The sequence below is a fragment of the Colletotrichum tamarilloi genome, assembly GCF_030869305.1.
Source record: "Colletotrichum tamarilloi strain Tom-12 chromosome Unknown Scaffold_13.1, whole genome shotgun sequence".
In the NCBI taxonomy this organism is placed as follows: domain Eukaryota; kingdom Fungi; phylum Ascomycota; class Sordariomycetes; order Glomerellales; family Glomerellaceae; genus Colletotrichum; species Colletotrichum tamarilloi.
The window spans coordinates 107,048-127,494 of record NW_026849396.1 but is presented as its reverse complement, the minus strand read 5'-3'; the positions used below and the strand labels follow the sequence as shown (position 1 = coordinate 127,494).

The following is a 20,447-nucleotide window of genomic DNA, read 5'->3' as shown; positions in this document are numbered from 1 at the left end:
ACTATGGAAGTAATACCAAAAGTAGAATCTAACGACTAATACCGCATGGGGCACTCATAGCTCTCTAAACATCTATCACTTCTCATCGAACTCTAGATATGTCTCAATTGGTTTATACCCTCAGCTGAAAAAGAACGCTAGGACGTATTGCCGACATCATTTTTCGATTGAGATTCGGGTTATACCGTTGTAAGGATACACTACTTCGCTAAATGATGAGCATGATGGCGGGTTGCAATAGACGAGATCCTCCCGACTGCCCGCCCCTTGCTGTTCGATATAGAGGTGCACTCAAAACGGAGCCTTCGCGGCTGCATGTGGATCTTTTTCTGAAGTCGTGCAAGGATGGAATCATGGATACACCTGCTTGGAATGAGAAGGAGAAGTTAACTCTTCCTTCAATCCCTGCGCTCTGACGCGCTTCTCAGAGCCGCAATAGATGGAGATCCAATTTGTATGGCTACCAAGGCGTGAATGTGGGATTAGTCGAATGGAAAACTGGTATACTCTGGTTATTATCCCTTGCCGTCTTCGATATGATGGTGGCATTGGGGAGTAAACGCCAGCACGTGGAATGAAGGCAAGGGACGTAAGATTGTTGTTGTGTGGAGTGCGCTTCAACGCACGGAATGATGCTGGGATTGAATAATCAGAATGAATAGAGCGACTGCTATGGATCAATGTAGATCATAGACAACTCCGTCTTTGAGATATTTCTGAGATGGCGAGGAATACTGTCTATGCAGGGGATGGCCTGGATGCCCTCATTCCTTGGGGTCTGAGGAAGACTAGTGAAGCGATTACTGACGATCTCAGAGTCTTCCGACTGGTCATGTGTGGAGATAGCATCTGTTGAACAAGTCTTCTCAAGACAGGATGAAATGTATAAAGAGCGTTGCTTGTCCGTCCTGACAAGACTTCTTTTCCCTTCATCATCACACTCAGCAAGCACATCCCATCTGATCATCTTCTCTTCACTCTTCAGCAATCCTCATCCATCTTAATCAGCATCATCTGCCACTTCCAAACTTCGACCTTCAAGTCTACCTCAATCTTTTCAAAATGCAGTTCTCCACCGCCGTCATCACCGCCATTGCCATGGCCCTCACCGTCACCGCCGCTCCTGGCACCGCTGCTCCGGTCAAGAGAACCCTCGACACGCTCACCTACGCTGATGCACAGAACGTCTGCGGCCAAAACCTCAGCGTCAGCTGCTGCAACCAGGTCAGCGCCGACACCAATGTCAACGACAACTCGGGATCCGGAATCCTCTCCGGCATTCTGGGTGGCGTCCTCGGCAACGGCGGCTTGAAGCTTCTTGATGGATGCTCCTCCCTTGGAGCTGGAAGTGAGATTCTCCGATACCAAGTGTCTCTCTCTAATGCTAACACTCAGTAGTCGCCAACGACCTCTTGAACAGCAAGTGCAAGCAGAGTGTTGCCTGCTGCAAGTCCGATGGCAACACCGTGAGTCCTCACCGAACTAATATGACGAATTGCAGACTTCAGCTGACTTTGATTTCTTCAGGCTTCCGGTCTCGTTGCTGTCCAGCTTCCTTGCATCCCCATCTCTGGCCTTTTGTAAGGAAATCCAGAGGTCTCCCTCTTCATATCAATGGTTGTTCAACTATTTGGAACTACGGGACTACTCGGCTGAAGGGCACGATGGAGGATTTGGGGTGGTGTATGAGTTCGAGGCAACAAGATGGATTCGATTCGCGATTAGGGTTCTACTCTGATAGATAGCTTTCAAAGGCTTTCAAATATACTTATTTGCTTTCAAACTTTTGCCCTAAGAACATTCAAGAAGAGTAGAATGAATTCTCGAGCAATAGTCCTAGATTCATGCCGGATGGATTATGGATCATGGATGTCAAGATGACGAGTCACAATTTTCATGGTCAATATGCCTACCCATATCTCAAGCAAACACGAGCGGATTTTTCTTTTCGGAAAGCAAAAGCATTACTGTGACGTACCAGGCTGATGTACCCACAGCCTAAATGTCCTATCTCGAGCTAAGATATCACTACCTCTGGGAGAAATGCTTACAGGGTATGTCGGAAATCACGGACATTTTGTCAAGCCGGATACCATGGCTCTAGACTACGCATCTATTCACTTGAGACAGGGCTGATATTAAACGGAAAATAAGAGAAGAACTAAGAGGTACGTCGGAGATTCATCGGAACGCTTCGTTCCCTAGGTGGTGGTTGCCTGACTAATCGGGTTCGTCGGAATTCCGAAGAGTCCCGTACTTAAGCGACGAATGAATACAACCATATCCCTAACTCAAGCGACTTTTGAATTGTATCCGAAGCCCTATGTAGGCATTGCCACGAGGAAGCTCCCGCGAATATTGCGGGGAGCAGCGCGTGCGGAGGTCGGGACGAGCAAAAATCCCGTCGCTAAGGATAGTCGAGTCGATCTCTCAGGAGAGGAGCACGCCTATCTCCTAAGTCCCCGAAAGCGATCATCGTTGCTCTGTCTCGTGTTATAAGATGGACAGAGGACCAATTCTGATACTAATGGCAGAAGAGACATTAAATGCTTCTGCGATACACCCGATATCCAAATCTTTTAACTACAACATTTACATCATGAACCCCTTGAACTCTCAAATCTCCCAAGACAGTTACCATTGGATCTCGAAAGCAATCGATATTTTGGATCCCGAGACAGACTATGAGACCATATGGCGTCTGACATCAAGCTACCAGCTTTCTGACTTCGCCAACAACTTGATCTACACCCTTACCTTCCCCAACTTTGTCATTCCCCTACATGGAGCAGAAGTAGTGTGGCGCTCTGATGGCGGCAAAGTCGTCCATAAAGCCGTCGACAGAGTTGAGAAGACGGAGCACTACAATATGGCGTGGTGGTACTACGGTCCCAGTGATCAACGTTGCCGAGATGCCGTTGAGAGAATCAATCAGCTACACGCTGGGCTCGCGCGACAGTATCCTGGAAGATTTTCCCACAACGAGGACTACGTCTACACCCTGACCTTCAGCGCCGTCTTGATGCATCGCCTGAGGATACGGCTCGGTCTATCAGGTTTCACGGAAAAGCAGCAGATTGCTGCTCACCACTTCTGGCGGGACATGGCTCCTCTCTTCAAAGTCGAAGGCAAAGGAACTGTGAAGGACTATCCAGGAGATTTTGATGGATGTATAGCTTTCTGCGAGGCGTATGAGAATACACCTCGAGAGTACAACGAGAAAGCTCGATACATCGGTTTATCCATCTTCAATCTCTTTGCTTACCGCTATTTCCCACCGGGCCTGCGATGGTTCGGCATGGCGTTCCCCCGAGCGCTTTCTCTGCCAACGACGCTGAGCGCTTTTCGCATCGAGCCGGCCAACCCCTTACTGGCAGCCATAATCATCTTCATCGTGAGAACAGTGTTCCTCGTCACGGAGATCTTGCTGCCCGATCCCAAAATCCCATTCTTCGAAAGATTGGAGACACTGCCAGAGATAGAGGCACAAAAGCGGAAAGAGGAGGTAAGGGCCTTGGACAAGTCCTATGAGCAATTCATCATGTCTCAGTTGAGCGGTCCAGGCTGTCCGTTTAGCGCAAAGATGAAATAGGTATCACAAGCTGGAAACTTGCTACCGAGTATCGGCCAGACAGAAACAATGTCTTGGGCATAATTCCTCAATGATCTATCATCTATCGAAATAATGAACATCTAAGTCGCTCTAAGTCCTAATTGTCTCCTTCTTGAGCCAATCTCGCCAACTCTGGTCGGCAAGAATATGTCTGACTCTAGCCTCGAGCCATTCTGTATTTCCCCAGAAGCCCCAAGATGCCTGGAAGCGGCACCAATCCACCAAGGCAGTCTCCCAGTGTCGCACGAACGTCTCCCAATCATAATTCTCGGGCCCCTTCCCTGTCGGCTTTTGGCTCAGGAGAGTACTTCGATACTGCTCCAGAATAGTCTTCTCACCCTTATCCATGGCTAGCTGATCCGGTATGTCTTCGTGCTGAGTGAGCATCTCAACGGGGACCGAACAGGTGAAAAGCTTAGCGAGATCGCAGCTGCCAATTCCGAGTCCCGCGTACTGGAAGTCGAAGAAAGCCACCTTGTCGCCAGATTGAGTCGTGAAGAGGTTTTCGGACTTGACGTCGCCGTGGATGTATGTCTCAAACGGCCTGCCAGATGGTGTGAGGAAGTCGGCAACTAGCTCGGCAATCGAAGAGGATGAACCCTCGACGGGGTCGCAGAATGCCGAAGACCATTCGGAATAGTCGTCTCTGCAAAGCGATCCGTATTCTTTCCGTCTGGTAGCAAGGTATGTGTACCCTCCGTTCAGCCACATCTTGGGCTCCGTAACGCCATTACCAGCCTCCCTTCGTTTCGCCTCTTCAAGCGGGGGCAGCACAAATTGCCCAAGGTCATCCGGCAGCGACGCCCAAGAGCTGCTATGATACTTTGCCAGCCAGTCCAGCGCAGCATTCACCTGCTTGCGATTGAGGACCAATCTCTTTTCACCAGCCACGGGAAACTCTGGCCGCAGGTCCGTGATGATGGTGGCGGTGAGACCCTCAAGCTCTTCCTTGCGGGGCTTGCCCTCCATATCTAGAGTGGAAGCGAGGCACTTTGCGACAGCGACATCATCTGATAATCGCGGTGCAATCTCTTGGTAGAAGTATTGCTCCACCTCGTAGCTTAACATCTTGCGCAGGTGGCCCTCATCTGTTCCCTTGGCGCGTGGCGGTGAGATGAGTTTGATGATGAGGCGATATGTCCCATCTTCTTCTGAATGGATAGCTAGCGGCTTTTGATTCGAGTTGGCGACACCATTGGTGTTAGCAAGCTTTACAGTGAGGGCACAGATGTGGCCGTAGCCCGCCCAGAGAGTTTGAAGCTCAGTGAGGGAGACGAGCTCAAGGCCTAGCCATGAGAGCATGATTTCGGCGACATGACGAGGCTGCTTGAGAGAAGCCATGGCGATGGAGAATGTGGCTGCCGCGAATACCAATTGAGTGCTGCCAATGCTGATTCCCGTGAATGGCGCCTGAGCGATGAGATGAGTGAAGTTGGATGAGAGTTGATGAGGTTCAGTGAGCGCCACATCCATTTCGAGAACGTTTCTCAGGTGGGTCCCGATAACTTCGTCCAGTCTCAAGCTGCCATGGACTCAATAAGGAGTAAGAAAATTCGCAATAGCTGCGCGAGTTTGTGAATTCCGAAACTTGAAAAGCCGATTGGAAAACAGAACTTGAAAAGCAAAATTCAGAACTTGTCAGCGCAGCTGAAAGTAAGTTGTCAATCACCTAACATCTCATGCAAGTCCTGGCTCGGCGTTTATCAGCCCTACAAATTATGCTTGCGCAGCTGGCGCCACCTGGGGAGAGCAAGTGGGAGAAAATCCGAGCACAAACATGTCACTCATCGTCATTGTAAACTTGCTCACTCTCACGACCTCACCATTAGACTCCCAACGTTGACCGGCCAAGGTATCGGGGTAGAATAAAGCCAACAACACGTGGTTGGGGAGTCTGGGATAATCTCAGCGATCTGCCCTCAGGCCATCAAGGTGCCCTTCAGCCCCACCGCAAGATACTCCTACTAAAGGCGGACTTCAAGACGTCGTCGTCAGCTCCCGTATCAAGAGCATAAAGTTCTGTCTTCACGAATTCATTTCGCCTCTCATACTTAAAAAAACATGGGCCGAACGCAACCGTCAGTTGGGCAGCCACCGGCGGCCTTTCGGAAAGCCGCCCGAGCCAAGAAGGCCAAGGTCACCCTCAATCAGCTAATTCCATCACTCCTCTCTACGCACCCACGAGCCCGGCGCGGAATCGACTCAGCCGAGCTGATCATCCATCCTGAGTTAGCGATCAAGGAGAATCGAACCCCCAAGGCAGAAGGCGCTGATGTTTCGGAAACCAACGGGCCAATTCACATCAGACTCCAAGTTGCCGACACTCTTACAGCTGCTCACGCCTTGGTGACTGAGAAGGCGGAATCAAATCGCCCGGTAGACATAAGTAATAAAGAGACGCGGGTTGCGATTCTCAACATGGCCTCACCTCTTACGCCGGGTGGTGGCTTCGTCAATGGTGCCGGTAGTCAGGAGGAGTCATTATGCATGCGGACTACGCTGCTGCCATCTCTCAAAGACGAGTACTACCGTCTGCCAGAGCTCGGTGCTATTTACACACCAGATGTACTGGTTTTCCGAGATGAAGATGCGGACGACGTGTTGGAGAAAAGAGACCGATGGTTCGTGGACTGCATCAGCGCCGCCATGTTGCGGAATCCAGAAATTGAGCGAGACGAGGACACTGGTTTCAGCCACTACGTTCAAGAAAAAGACAGACAGCTCATCCTGGAAAAGATGAAGATTGTGCTGCGGATATGCCAGCTCAAGGGCATCAAGAAGATTGTGCTCGGTGCTTGGGGATGTGGTGCCTACGGGAATCCAGTCGCCGAAGTGGCCAAGGCGTGGAAGAAGGCGCTACTACCGAGGAACGACGGAAAAGGGAAAAAGAAAGGGAACAAAGGGACATGGAGCGGGATCGAAGGAGTCGTCTTCGCGATCAAAGATACCGGCATGGCCGACGCCTTTCAAGAGGCTTTCGGGAAGGGCATTGAGAGAGACGTAGAAGCCGAGGTGGATGAGCCCGATGAGGAGATTGATATCGCTCAAAAGAACAAGGAGGAGCTTCAAGCAAGGATTGCCGAGTTACAGCAGCGCATCGATGCCACACCAAACCCGCAAGTCAAGACGGGCCTCAACTCAATTCTTGCTGGGTTGATAAGCCAACTACCCGCTGATTCGGGAAAAGAAACTGACGAAGAAGAGGATGAAAGAGAGGGAACAGCGGACGACAGCGGCGATAGTGACGCAGGTTCAGACGAGGCATGAGTCTAGCCATGAATTATGATCTATTGATAACACTATTGGCCCCTGAAGATGTGCCCCAGCTCACTGTCGGATTGTGTTCCTCCAATTAAGAATCAAGACTGGCTACAAGAACGGTTAGAAAATGCCCCCATGTCAACGTCGGACAAAATAAGCTGAGGTGTTACCTGCCATAGCTTCGTAATACATGCGCGACTAGCTGTGATTCGTACAGCCTCGGTCAATAACTCCCCTGCTGGATATTTCTGCCGGTATAGCCGATGAACCGATGGACTAATCCCGGCCGAGGCTATCATCATCAAGTGCAGGGCACATCGCCATCTGATGGTTGATGCAGTCATCTGTTATGGCCAGTGCGGTACTTTCGAACATTCCTCTCAGCTCTCGCCAGCTCTGTTATCATTAGCAGGACAGTTCAGCAAACCACGTAGTCTTTCTCAATACTGTCGCTGATAGGCAAAACGGGAACATCCAATACTACCCATTCTCCAGCGCATGGGGTTGTTCAAGGTTCCTAAGACTGAACCTGCACGACTTCTATAGCTCTTCCTTGAGTTGAATTAGGCGTCAACGTAATTACTTCGTGTTGGCGAGTGATTTCGAAGACACAACGTAACTAGAATCATGAAACTCTGCAATCGTCTCATTGCAACATGTCATTGAGTATGAACTACCTGAGCTTCTAGAGCCTAACTTAGGTCGTTGTCTATAACAAAGATCCTTCATCTTCTACAAGTTGTGGACGGTGCTGTTCCTAGTCCACCTACGGAATGTCTTGCCATAGAAGTAAAATATCGTCCCGCAAGCACAGAAAAAGACGGTCAGCGCCATGTTAGTCATGAAAGCCGGTATGAACCTATTTGTGTCAGCATATGGTATCGGCCAAAAGAGAGAAGCTTAACTGACCCTGCCTGTATTGTCCAAGGGGTAATGAATTTACCCATGCCGTATCCCCACACGTTCTTGTTCACCGTGATAGCAACCATGAGAGGACCAGTCACTGGCTTGTAGCAGTCGATGGCGTAGGTGCTGGCGATACTGGGTAAAGCAGCAACCTGGATGCCTGCGCTGGCGTAACCGAGGACTACGATGATAGGCCAGGACCAGTGGTTCTGATATCCAATAGCGGTGATAATATTACCAAATATCATGATGATCACGAATGGAATCATAGCAGGGAGACGCATCTCAGGCTCGCGGATGCCGTTGTTTCGAGCAGTCGCGCGGGCGGATACCCAATCGCTAAAGGGGCCAGCGGTGACGAGTCCAATCAGCGCACCAACAAGAACTGCCAGATTGGTAAAGCCTACAAGAGTTAGTCTCATACAACAATTGTGGATGCGATTTTAGGTTTACGAGGCTTACCGATAGACTGCGAGCTCATATTATAAGGGGGTGCTGCGAAGACTTGAGACTGCGTGAGGTTTAGAATGAGGAAGTTGCTACAACTCCAGCTCACAACAAACGACGCAAATACCACAATGGGGAATCCAAAAAGCTTCCAGGGAGTCCAGAGGTCGAACCAGATGGTCTTAAGGGGCGAAGAGTTGCGTTGGAACAGGTACCACTGCTGCTTAGAGGGGGTTCCCTTGCCAAGGTACGGGTCCATGTCCGCAGTCCGAGTGGGGTTCAATGTCTCGTCGGCAACTTCGATTGTGACAGCGTCTTGAGTTGGCTGAGAACGAATCCATCTTGTCTCTGGGAAGCCAAAGAAGGCGTAGACAATGGAGGCACCTGTCAGCGCAACGTTGAGCCACCAAAAGTTCTGCCATCCAACATGATCCGCCATCGGGCCCGCAATAACCGGCGCAATCTGAAAGGGTTAGCCAAGACTACCTCCCACAGCCATTAAAGCTGGACCCACCATCAAAGATCCCATATAAACGACCCAGTATAGTGTATTCCAGCGGCCACGGTCGTGTAGGAAGTAAATATCGGCGATGACTTGCGGTTGCAGAGTCTCTGAGGGACCGGCGCCGATACCGTTAAGTCTAAAATGCAGTCAGCTTGCATTTCAATACTGGAGAATATGAAGAATCAGAACTTACACGCAAGCACCCATGAAAGAGCCGTATGTTGTGGCTTTCGCTCGAAGAACATGAGACGCAAGACAGACTAATTGAGAAACAATAAAGACTGGGCGTCGACCAAATGAGGACGAAATCGGAGCCCTTGCAAGGGTTAGCCATGGCTTTGAAAAGCTAAATATCCTTTTGTGGCCTTACCATATAAAATTGCTGAATCCAAGCAGCAGAATGGTCACTCCCGTAAACTGAATGACGTCTTCTAGGTTGCTGTTGTAGTCTCGAATAAGGTATGGAAACATGGACGCAAGAGACAATGGAGCAAAGCCTTGCGAGAAGGTCATTAGAGAGACCGCGCCCAATGTAGACCACTTCCATGATGCTTTCCAATTCAAAGGGTCGTGCGGGTCCTGGGATGGTTGAGGGACAAGAACCACCGTCGAGTGTTCGCTCTTGATGAGATGATGCTTCAACACATCGGCCATGACCTCAGTGCCAGGCACGACCTCGATGTGAAGCTCATGTTCAATCTCCTCGCGGGTCTCAAGGAACATGTTAGCGGAAATTCGTACATGAAACAATGCTGGACTTACTGTTTTTTCCGGATCTTTCGACATGGTTGCGATTTTTTTGGCTTGCGATTCTACGTCTCGGACAGTGATGCGATGAAAAACCACGGTGATGGATTGGAACAAACGTCGTAACATCGGGGCGCGGACGTGGGCAATAAATGTAGATACAGGCCTGGCCACATCGACCGATACAGTCGAATTACCGACGCGATCTGCGACATCAACCTGTCGACGGCACAACTACGCGTCTAGTGTTACCATGATCCTGGGTTGACCAACCTCAAACATTCGGCATGTCGTCGCGGCAGCTGCCTACGCTCAGATATCAAAAGCCGAACCACTAGGTTGAACTCTATGAGCTCTCCCCACGCGACGGCAGGGGGAAGAATGCGGGGAAATCTGGAGAGAGGCCTAGATGGGGCAAGGTGAACTTCAGCTCATCTGACAGGCTCTCATGAAATCTATCACCGGAGCTAAGGTCAAGCAGCCATCCCAGCATTACATGGGGTTGACCAATCACCCCGTCGCCGTTTTTGAGGAGGGTGTGCCGACAGCTTAGCATCAGTCCTATACATCCAAATCGGCACCATGTTGCCGGCATCAAGACAGGGGATGTCACCCCCAATCCTCCGACATTTTTTTGGAAGGAGCTTTATCATTCCGTGGGAAATACTTGCGCGCGGCTTGGCGATTCTTGCGGTATTGGTCCATACGCCTACCAACGCAGCAAGTCTGCGGGTTATGATCAAGCTTTGATAAGACCGCGGCCCCTCTCAACCTCACGAGGAAGAGTTGCCAATCACTGTTTCAATCCGAACCTACGTTGCACGGGAGTAAGCGCGTGGGGAAGAGCCCTTGCAAAACGGCTTGAACTTTGCCGAGAAATCTCCTCTTGACGATTCCAGGGTGAAGACCGTTCTCATTTGGTCTAGTCACTCCACGTGCCCAGACAAACATGGCCAAGCGAAGAATTCTAGTCCGTCATCTCTGGGTGCCGACGCTAAGGTGCCGACAGAAATCGATGCACTGACACCATGGTCTTTTGGGAAGCCATTTACCTCCCCCAAGGGCAATTTAAGAGATATTTTGAAGTGCCGAAAGGAGTGCGTTGACTATTAGGCACGACAGAGAGCCTAGACCAGCGACGTGTTGCCCATTTTCTCTATTGGTTCAGGTGATCCGAAGGTGAAAGAAAGGCATGCTCAGACTGGGAAGAAAACGAGGGAGAATAATGACTCAGTATCTACCATTAGCCCGATTCATAACCCAGCGCTTTGTGGTCATGGAATCGTGCGAAAGCTTGTACTCAGAGAGCTTCGGAGCATTAAAGCTCGCTTCATTGAATGACTCACTCCATCTGCGTAAATCTCTCGGAAGACTCTCGGAAGTCTCAGTACATAGCTCAATGTCCCGGATACTCCTCACTCTACGGAATGCAAGTCGGTATGGAGGCCAAGTTCTAGCAACTAGGAGTACAAACGAAATCGCACCTTGTATCCTCGAATCTGATCGAGAATACCACCCCCTCACAGACGCCAGTCCATGGCCACAGTAGATCCCTCTATCCAATCGGAATTTAGAAACATCACGAAGTTCCATATGCAGGCGACGACGCTTCATTTAGCAGACATGTTGACGGGCCTAACCCGAGGAAGCGTCTTAGCCATGGGTGGCCACCCGTCTGCTTGGGATGCACTAGCCATCCCTCAGGGTTACTCGGCAGTCTTCTGGGAAGTATAACATGACCAGTCTGTCTCGTCCTACGTACTTCCACGCACCCTAATTATGAATGATGCCCCTGGATCCGTGCCCCTTGCCATCGACACCATTTAAGTGTCAATGGTCAGCTGACACTTTAGCACCCCCTAGCCGAGTCTTTTCCAGATTGACCATCGCGAAGACCATGGCGAAGGTTCGTTCCTTCTCGCGTATTTGGTGGAGCAAGACTATTTCTGTGAATGATGGGGTCCTGAGTCGTCGCCGGCACTTGTATGTCGGACAGAGGGTTCCTCACTTGCTACAAGCAGATGGTCTGCAACAATGCCCATGAAGTACGGGTCAGCGCCATGGATTCTATAGTAGTATTTAACCTGTGAAGTTTTATATTTACTGCGGGATACTCGCATAACAGTTCTCAATAAACAAGATTTGCTCAAGCGTGGAGGTGGGTGGGCTGCGGCTGCCGTAAACACACCTCCTGTTCAGACCATGATGTTCGACCTCTGCTTTCCACACAATGCACGCACTTGAAGATTGGACATGTTCATTCTTCTTGCAGCCTATTCGGTGGTCATGTTCTTCTCAGGGGGTTAAGAAACCGACCATGAAATTCGATGAACCTAGAAGCTTGTCGCTAGCTGCGTACGTGGTCTGCGTGATGCAGGAATTCCAGATCAGTCAAATCCCCATTGGACAGGGCAGTTAAAGTGCCCTATCCTACTATGATCCATGTGGACCGCTTGAAAGAGGGACTTACATAATGAGAGCCAACTAGATTTACACGTTGATCGCTATAACTGTCCCTTCAACAAGCAACAACAACATGCATACTCTTTCATAAGTGATAAACAATTCCTGATCTATGTTGTAGGAGGGCCGAAGGAAGAGATTCTCCAGGGGTCCACGAATCAGATCCTTGATTCATCGTTATTTCACAGTTCTCATCTACGTTCGTGAGACTTGAGTTGCCTACAGCTTTCAACCAAGCTGGCCCGAGAAACATAAGTAGCCATCTTTTGCCCTTGTTATATGTTTGTAGATGGTTCTGTCCCGTCATCTTCGCAGACAACCGTGCAGTTTGAGTCGTAGATTACCTCTCCTTCTTACCTTGAGATGACGAAGAGAAATTTTCGCAATGACTTACTCCGGCCGCTCCAACAAAGCCTCTGTTCGAGACTGTCTCCAATCGAACTACTCTCAAATTTCGGTTGAAACACTCGTGGAAAATCAACCTCAAATATCGAAGCAATGATTGAGTCCAGATATATCACTAGATTCTGCCAGTCGGCGCGACCCGAAACGCAGTGAAGAGAAGGGGGGAAGTTCGGAGGTACTTGGTGGCGAAGATGGCAATCAAAAAGTCGCAACTGGCCTGATAAGATTGTCACATAGTTTTACCTCAGTCGCCGACAATGTTGATATAGCTAGGTGCTGTCTGACAATCCCATTTGTAACATGAGCGGGCCTGCTTGATAGGTCCAACAAGCACATTGCACCTCAAGCTCGTACTGAGCATGGTTTCAATGGAAGCTCACAAAAATTCCTTTGCTGCTGCAAATTCTGATCAACAGCGAAGCAGCAGCAGTCTCAGAATCAACGGACTAACACGATAATTCAGAACCAATATTGTGCCGGCTTTACTCAGCACGAGTCGCCCCCTCGCTCCGGCGTCCGAGCACGGGGAGTGGGACGGACAGTTAGCGGGTATTGGCGCATCCGGAAGACCGATCATGGTGACTAAAGCGCCTTGAACCCCCAGTTGAATCGGCAAAAGACGTCAAGACCGAGAACGAACTTTTAGGCCTCGCAGAATGACGCAGCTGCACGCAATTAGTAATGTAGAACCTATACTGAATCATGTAGGGAAGTAGAACGGCAAACTGAACCCGCTTACATGACGAGGTTCTGTTACAAGAGTTACTAGGCAGTATGTGCACGTCGACTATCCAATTGTCAAGTATGCTAGTCAGCAAAGTGACTTCAACGGCCTGATACCACGTTTTAGTTCCGGTACAGCTCCGACTTCAATTATCATGGGATTTCTAATTGCGGGAGAGTCGAAAATAGCTGTGCCCTTCTCCGCTCGGTGATGCTCGGACTCAAGAATATCCGAGGGATCAAGCAATTCGCAGCCTGCAGCAAATCAGTTTTGTCAACAGGATTTTTATATATACATCGCCAAAGGCTTACTTCACCTCTCAGAATACACTTTTCACAACACTATAACCATCAAGCAGCATTCACCAGCGACTCTCTGGGTTAATTTGTGCCGATCAAACATAGTCAAGCTCCTCTAAAGCTCAAACTTCACCATGACCGAAACCGTTCTTGTCTTCGGTGCCACGGGTAACATTGGCGTAGCAGTCATTATCGGCGCTCTGCGCGCCAAGCGCCATGTCATCGCTGTTGTGCGCAGTCAAGCTAGTGCCGAGAAGATGTTCAAGTACGTCGGCAGTCGCGACAACATCACCGTTGTTGAAGCCGATCCTACTTCTGAGGACTCTCTCCGAGGAGTCGTCGACCAAGTCAGGGCTGGCAAACTCCCTGCCTTCCAGCATGTTTGGGCCTCGCGTACGTTTTACAAAACTTCACAAGATTCATTCTACGTAGGCTAAAATGACGTTCATGACAGCTGGTGGACTCTACTGGGAGACCCCAATTTTGGAGATTGACCCAGCGGCTCTCCGCGAGGTTCTCAATGTCAACTTCGAGTCGTACTTCTGTGAGAAAACTCCAAAAACCATTCACAGCATCCGAAGTTTGACTGAAGACTCCGATTGCTAATCATTCACCTAGATGCCTATCGCGTGACAGTCCCATACTTGCTTGAGCAAGGGTTTGCTGGCAGTACTTGGACCTTATGTACGGGTGCTCAGGGCGACTATGGTTTCCGCGCTGCTCCCGCAGTGACGCAGGGTGCACTGTTCAGCTTCGCCATCGCTGCGTCTCGGGAGAATGAGAAGACGAACATCCGCTTTAACGAGGTCTACCTCGCCTACCGAGTTCAATTTGAAGTTGATGAGGAAACCAGAAAGGCTTGGGCTGGAGCTCACTTGACCACCTGTGACGAGTTTGCTCCGTTGTACCAGCAGCTTCTGGATAGAGAGGATATCAGGGGCAGCAGAGTCAAGGCCATCACTCCGAAGGATGTCCTGCAACTCTCCGTCGAGAAAAGATACAAGGCCTGACCATGTAAGACAAAAGCTACAACTAGATTGCAATGATGATAGGTTACATAAGAGATGCCTAAGAATCTCGATTTTCACATTCAGGGAAACCGAAGACTAAACTTTACAGATTATGCATGACAGATAGAGCTCGATAATGGATTAAAACACTAACTAAATTGTGATGTATACGAAGCATTTCTCGAGGCTTTCGTATGAAACGTGAAGGGTAAAATGCTCCAGATAAAATAATTAGCAAATTTGTGACTATTACTGTGACTTCATATAGCTTAGCTGGAGCTGTATGCTCGTGAGTGCTTCCATAATTGATGGCTAAGGCAGGTGGCCGAGCGAATGACGCTTACTTGAGTACGACCTAACCGTGGGCCTAGTCCGAGCCCGGGCCGGACCCGACATTTCGGTTTCGTAGCTGGCACACAAGCCAACAATAACCGGAGTCTCAAAGAGATCACAAGACTTTAGTTATCAGTGCCCCACTATGTGATAGGTTCATCATCAAATCATACGCAGGCTGTTGAAGAGGTTCATTCTCCGCAAAACTGCCTTGACTAGATGGCCAATGGATGACATAACCGATGTGATCGAGTCTGACTCCAGCCGCAGAGCAAAACCCTCTAGCTCCTCGTACTTTTGAAACACGGACGAAAGCGGCTTAGTGTGGCTTTACTTCTCACACTCTCCATAACACTGCGATGTTGAGTCAGTCACGATAGCCGACGTACACATCGTCTGATCTTGGGATGGCAGTAAAGGCCAAGACAACGTTACTCAAAGTCTAATTTGCACGTCAAATGAACAAAAGAAGAATTCTGGAAGAGAAGTACAAAAGATCCACAGGTTCGACCAGGCCTGCCTTGCGAAGGAGTGGTGACGGGGAAAGAAGCCAAGGCAATGTCCGTAGATGCAACGAAGAAGTTCAGACGAATCACGCTCTACATGGCACAATCCCAGACAAATTGGAAAGAACTTGCGGCTACTCAGCTGGCCGTGAGAGCCGTTCCGCCGTTCGCCACTGCGGTCTTGGGACGGGATGGCAAGGGAACCCGCGCATGAATCCCCATATTTAGCAGCAACCCACACCTCATGACACGCGCGCTCCTCGATTAAGTTGGTTAAACTTTTCGACAAAGCAGGTACTCCTTGTTCTAACAAAACTGGTTCTAACAATGACTGTAAAATAATGTTGATCTTCAATTTCCATTCATTTACTAGAAGCTGAAGCGCCTGAATAGATTGAGCAGATCCAGTCTAGCTTTGCGGCTCCTCCGGGCCATCTGACGAACGATAGTGACTATGAATCGGAAAGACCAGATACAAATACCAACGGGCGAATAACCGTAAGTTGGGAAGTTTTACTAGTTTTTTTTGAAGGCAACAATCGTTCGAAACCCACATTCGTTTAACACTATGTTACAGTCACTCACTCCTTTAACTCTACTGAGTTCACTGCTCTTGGCCTCTGGCCAGGGCGCTTTGGGTCATGGCCTTTCCGACCATGCCAGGCGATCAATCGAGCAAACAATGCACATTTCCAGTAAGAGGGCTTTGGATGGTTTCTATGTCATCGATCAGCAGGCTGGAAGTGAATGGGGCTGCACCGAGGAAAAGATCGCCGCGTTGGAGGGTGCCGTCAGAGATACGCAAGCATTGGCCTTCATGGCTTCAACTGTACTTGCCGAAAAGGACTCCGAGTTTTCTGATGCTTACATATTTTGGTTTGGTGGTAAGTTTCGACTTCTATATCTAACAGTGTCTAGAGGATGGTCTGACAGTCGAATGCAGAGGACAACACCAAGGCCGCTACAAAGAATTCCATCAAGACTCTCAACTACGATCCTGTTCAAGATTTCCTCAAAGCCCCTGGTACACGCAACCGCGTCGATGATATGAGAATAGACAACCTCAGCCCTACCGGGCTTACGTACATGTGTGCTGCCGCAGATGATAGCATGTGCGCCGGTGGAATGGCTGCAGCAGCCCACCAGCACGGAGCCGGAGGGTTATCAGGCCACTCCATTGTCTTATGTGACCGGTTCTTCGGGGCTAACTCGCAACAAGATATGTTGCGGACTTGGAAAGATACGCGGAGACTTAGCGCATCTTCCGGCTTTTGGTTGTTGCACGAAGTCCAGCACTTAGGAGCTATCGTTAGTGATGGTCGACGATGCGTCGATGTCCCTGATCCTAATGAAACTGATGGCAGCGGCTGCTACGACGCCAACTGGTAAGTATCGATTATTATACGATATCTGGATATTCTTGCTGTCAAGAGCTTTGCTGATAAACCCAAAGCTGTTCGAGACTCAAAGGCGCCGATAAGATTAGAAACGCCCAAAATATGGCCTTCTTTGCATTGGAGGTCATGGCAGATCCCCAGAGCGGTGCAGCACCCGGGCAGTCATGTACCATTATGAAAAGAGATACGGGTAGCGTCTTGCTCGGAGGACCCGAAGATCTTATGGCGAGAGCAGACTACAGTCTTGATGCCAAGTATGAGGCGATGCTTCGTAGACAGGCTAAGGCATCGTCGACCTGGATCACGACACACCGAAACGGCACAAGCTCTCGAGTCCCGACGTCTCATTCGAGCAAAGTACCGGTGTTATCTTCAGAACGACCTACTAGATCGGCGTCGGCCTCACGCTCAGAGCCACCGGTGCCTCCTGCATCTTCGGGACCCCGATCCAGCAATCCAGCGCGGCCATCGTCGTCAGGACCTCGAGCCAGCAACCCGGTGCGGCCATCATCTTCGGCACCTCAGCCCAGCAAACCAGCACCACCGCCGTCCTCAGGGCCTCGATCTGGCTCCCAGGGACCTATCTTCACCACCAGGCCACCTATCCCAGCGAGCTCCTTTTCGGGTGCTTCATTCTCATACTCCTACTCCACAGCCCCGCCAACCACCGAGGAAGGTGGATTTCCCATTATTCCCATTGTTCCAATTCCCATTCCCATCGCACCTGTTGCGCCAGTTCCTCCGATTGTGCCTCCGGTTGGTGGCGGTGGTGGCGGAAATGGCGGTGATAATGGTAACAACGGCGAAAACTCTAAGCCTGCAGAGTCAAATCCTCCAAAGACCTCAGAGCCTTCATCCCCGCCTACCTCTTTGCCACCTACGTCTTCATCAAAACCCTCGCCTACCTCGTCAACACCAGTCACCCGGTGTTCTTCTAGACCGCCGCTGTCAGTACCCACAGGAGGTGATGCATCACCAGACAGAGACGGGTTCCCTCAGGCAGTCTACGACGGTCTTGCCGCGGAAGCTCGTAGCACGAGCAGAGCGAGCAGTTCTAGCTCTACCTCCTCGCCACTCATGGTCATCACTGACGTGCCCGAGCCTGAGTCGACAGTTGAGGTAGTGCCGACTGCTACCCCTACTGTTGCTCCTGTCAACCCAGTTGCTTGCTATAACTTTGACATTAATGCCTATGGATACTGTTGTCCGGGCCCGGGTAACCCATGTGAGAAGGATATTGGAAAGTGCTACTTCAACGGAGAGGGCGTCTCTGGGGGTGCAAGTGGGATTGTACCAGACGGAGCCCGGTGCCCACCACCTCCTGGTGCTGAATATTGCAGAGGTCCCTGCGAAGAGTAGTTTCTCCAAGACAAGCGCCAGTAGCCATAGACTGTTGGGCGCGGTCTATGTGGAAGTCTCCCTCAGTCCACCTCTGACGTCGAGCTGAACCCTAATTTTGCACACCAATCGTTCTTTCAATTGTTTTATTTTTATGTCGGTCATGCCCGAATATTCAGTCTTGACTTTCAGGTCTCCGTTGATCTAATATAACTAGTCCGTTGAATGCCCCGCTATATAAAGGAGAGACTTGGTTCCAGGTACAAATGTGTGGCGTACGTCTTGGGAGTTACACATCGACTCGCTATCTTCCTTCCCGCATCTAGTTTTTAGTCTGTAGGTAGTGATCAATTGATGAAGTAGCTGTTGTGTTCTCGATGTTAACGCTCAAGGATAATCTCAATAGGCACACGATCCTGGAGTTAATGTGATACAATGTCGGATCGAGAGGCTTCCTGCTTCCACAATAAAAACCACAGTGTCTTTATTACGTCAACTCGACTATTATAATTGATTAAGTCTCTGGGTAAATACATCAATCAAAGAGGCCAGTTCTCAGTGGGCCACATTATGCGTATCTCTTACGGAGGCGGCGTTAGCCTCTCTTCCATTCTGTTATTCGTCCTACTTCTTGTGGAATGGACCTAACAGGCTTCCCATGAGTGCTTTCTTGCTTTCAGAATTGATAGTATCATGGGAAAGCATCCGCTAAATCCTTGAGCTAGAGGCATTATGCAAACAGTCATGTGGAAGTATAGAAGGCTTGAGTTGGATTACGATACTCGGCTTGGGTAGTTAGAATGGAACGGGCCGTAGAGTGCGCCACATGAGTTGAGCAAGACTTAGACCGTGAGCCGCGTGTTGAGTGACAGATGTAGCAAAAGGTATGTTCTAGGATTGCGTACTTGGCTTACTAAATAGGAGCCATGTCCTGCTAAGAAAAGAGGTGTTTACAAGTTAGCCTTAATACCAACACAGGTAGTCTAGGTAGTTGTGTAAAAAGCTCCTGCACGTATCTGGTATTCTTGTGTGGTCCAACCGTGCCTCTTCGCCTGGGTGCTTGCGCTAAGGTTTGAGACAGAGCATGCAAGGGCAGATGTATACGGTACGCTCCTAAGTCTCAACCGGGATTGAAATATGGTCCCTTAGCATTTCATGCCGTCATAGTGACCTCTCGCAGTAAGACTACTGTGAGGGTGGCTTCCGTATCGTGGCTTTGCTTGAAAGCATGACCACTGTTGAGGTGCCACGTCAGCCATTTCTGTCCTGATATCTCATTTCTGTTGCCGTGCAGCTGGGTTTACCACGACGCTGTTCCAGCTATTTTAAGTAGAGCACCTTTCAGTGCAATCTGGTGCTATATGTCTGGGTGATAACACTCAAACTACACGCTGTGCCGCCCTCCCGCCTTGGGCAACATCAGCCAGTACATTCTCTTCAAGACTTTCTCGGGGACGCCGGCTTGGCATTCCACCGACGGATTCGTTTCTATCGATTTTGGGATGAAATTCATCTCTTTTTCTGCATCAGATCGACGATGATGCATCAGAGAAACGAGAGAAGGCATCGCTCGGTAAGCATTTTTCATCCCTCAGCCTAGCTGCATTGCAGATCACCACTGCTAGCGGCTGTTGAAGCGGCACAAAAGCAAAGTCCCGTACATGTATGTAACGTTATTCATTACCTTTCGACAGGATGTCCTTCTGACTATAATTAATCCAAATGAAGTGATCGCGATAAGCGCTCATACAGCCAGAAGAAATCGAGATTGACGATGTACTCAAGGCGGTGAAGTTTGCGATTTTGCTACTTATGCTTGGCCAGGCTACGATCCTACTTGTGAACACGAAGGCTCCGGCTTAAGAGCCTCGTGGGGGCTCTTGGGGGCTCGTAGGAGCTAGGCAAAGAGCCTCCCCCGGAAATCGTTTCCTCTACAAGCTGGGGTGGCTTGCCGAGGTGCACCACGGTCTTCGACCCTGGATATCGAGGTCTATTACCATCTGTCCACACTTCTGACTGATAACTAGGCAACACATGTTGTCTTAATCGGCTAGGTTGTGGTACTTTTCTCTACTCCAAGTTGATGGACAGGTTGTTTATGCGATATGTCGTCGATCTAGGTTGTTAGTCGGCCTTTGTTATATTCTCATCAATTTCAGCAGCCAACATATTACCGGAGGATAATGAGCAGTAGTCGGATACCTACCTATATCCTGACGCCACGCTATGAGACCTGCTTTCAACTACGCAGTGACTGTTCCGTCATTCATTGGGCTGGACCCCTTTTGGCACAGAATTGTTCTCTGTTTCCGTGCAGTGCGTAAGCGGTTAGGTGCAGCAAGTGACAAGTTCTCCAACTCAGGAGTGCCAATCTCGACGCGATAGAGGGGTTCGAAGTGCGGTTTGTTGAGGCATTTACCCCAATTTCTAGCCCAGTCGAGAATATCAAATGAAGGTCGGCACTTTCGCATTTTCGCCTTGAAGAAGTTCAGT

At 49.7% G+C, this 20,447-nt stretch overlaps 7 protein-coding genes across 7 annotated transcripts; 5 read left to right on the top strand and 2 right to left on the bottom strand.

The window, feature by feature from the left end:
- Positions 1–1,062: 1,062 nt before the first annotated feature.
- On the top strand, positions 1,063–1,584 carry CTAM01_05144 (uncharacterized protein; the record flags this gene model as incomplete). The annotated part of the gene is made up of 3 exons (XM_060521174.1): positions 1,063–1,348; positions 1,399–1,466; positions 1,528–1,584. The coding sequence occupies 3 exons, from the start codon at positions 1,063–1,065 to the stop codon at positions 1,582–1,584; spliced, it is 411 nt and encodes a 136-aa protein (XP_060383980.1).
- A 1,015-nt stretch (positions 1,585–2,599) lies between these two features.
- On the top strand, positions 2,600–3,592 carry CTAM01_05143 (uncharacterized protein; the record flags this gene model as incomplete). The annotated part of the gene is made up of 1 exon (XM_060521173.1): positions 2,600–3,592. One exon carries the CDS (start codon positions 2,600–2,602, stop codon positions 3,590–3,592), a length of 993 nt encoding a protein of 330 aa, XP_060383979.1.
- A 111-nt stretch (positions 3,593–3,703) lies between these two features.
- CTAM01_05142 (phosphotransferase) lies at positions 3,704–5,086 on the bottom strand (the record flags this gene model as incomplete). Its single annotated transcript, XM_060521172.1, has 1 exon — positions 3,704–5,086. The coding sequence occupies one exon, from the start codon at positions 5,084–5,086 to the stop codon at positions 3,704–3,706; it is 1,383 nt and encodes a 460-aa protein (XP_060383978.1).
- Positions 5,087–5,674: 588 nt separating this feature from the next.
- CTAM01_05141 (uncharacterized protein) lies at positions 5,675–6,880 on the top strand (the record flags this gene model as incomplete). The annotated part of the gene is made up of 1 exon (XM_060521171.1): positions 5,675–6,880. One exon carries the CDS (start codon positions 5,675–5,677, stop codon positions 6,878–6,880), a length of 1,206 nt encoding a protein of 401 aa, XP_060383977.1.
- A 726-nt stretch (positions 6,881–7,606) lies between these two features.
- Positions 7,607–9,518, bottom strand: CTAM01_05140 (uncharacterized protein; the record flags this gene model as incomplete). Its single annotated transcript, XM_060521170.1, has 7 exons — positions 7,607–7,733; positions 7,784–8,183; positions 8,243–8,690; positions 8,742–8,868; positions 8,926–9,048; positions 9,103–9,443; positions 9,495–9,518. The coding sequence occupies 7 exons, from the start codon at positions 9,516–9,518 to the stop codon at positions 7,607–7,609; spliced, it is 1,590 nt and encodes a 529-aa protein (XP_060383976.1).
- Positions 9,519–13,504: 3,986 nt separating this feature from the next.
- Positions 13,505–14,380, top strand: CTAM01_05139 (uncharacterized protein; the record flags this gene model as incomplete). Its single annotated transcript, XM_060521169.1, has 3 exons — positions 13,505–13,763; positions 13,825–13,914; positions 13,989–14,380. The coding sequence occupies 3 exons, from the start codon at positions 13,505–13,507 to the stop codon at positions 14,378–14,380; spliced, it is 741 nt and encodes a 246-aa protein (XP_060383975.1).
- Positions 14,381–15,612: 1,232 nt separating this feature from the next.
- CTAM01_05138 (uncharacterized protein) lies at positions 15,613–17,975 on the top strand (the record flags this gene model as incomplete). Its single annotated transcript, XM_060521168.1, has 4 exons — positions 15,613–15,717; positions 15,797–16,103; positions 16,163–16,604; positions 16,673–17,975. Coding segments are annotated over 4 exons (2,157 nt in total), but the record flags the coding sequence as incomplete, so codon positions are not given.
- Positions 17,976–20,447: the final 2,472 nt, after the last annotated feature.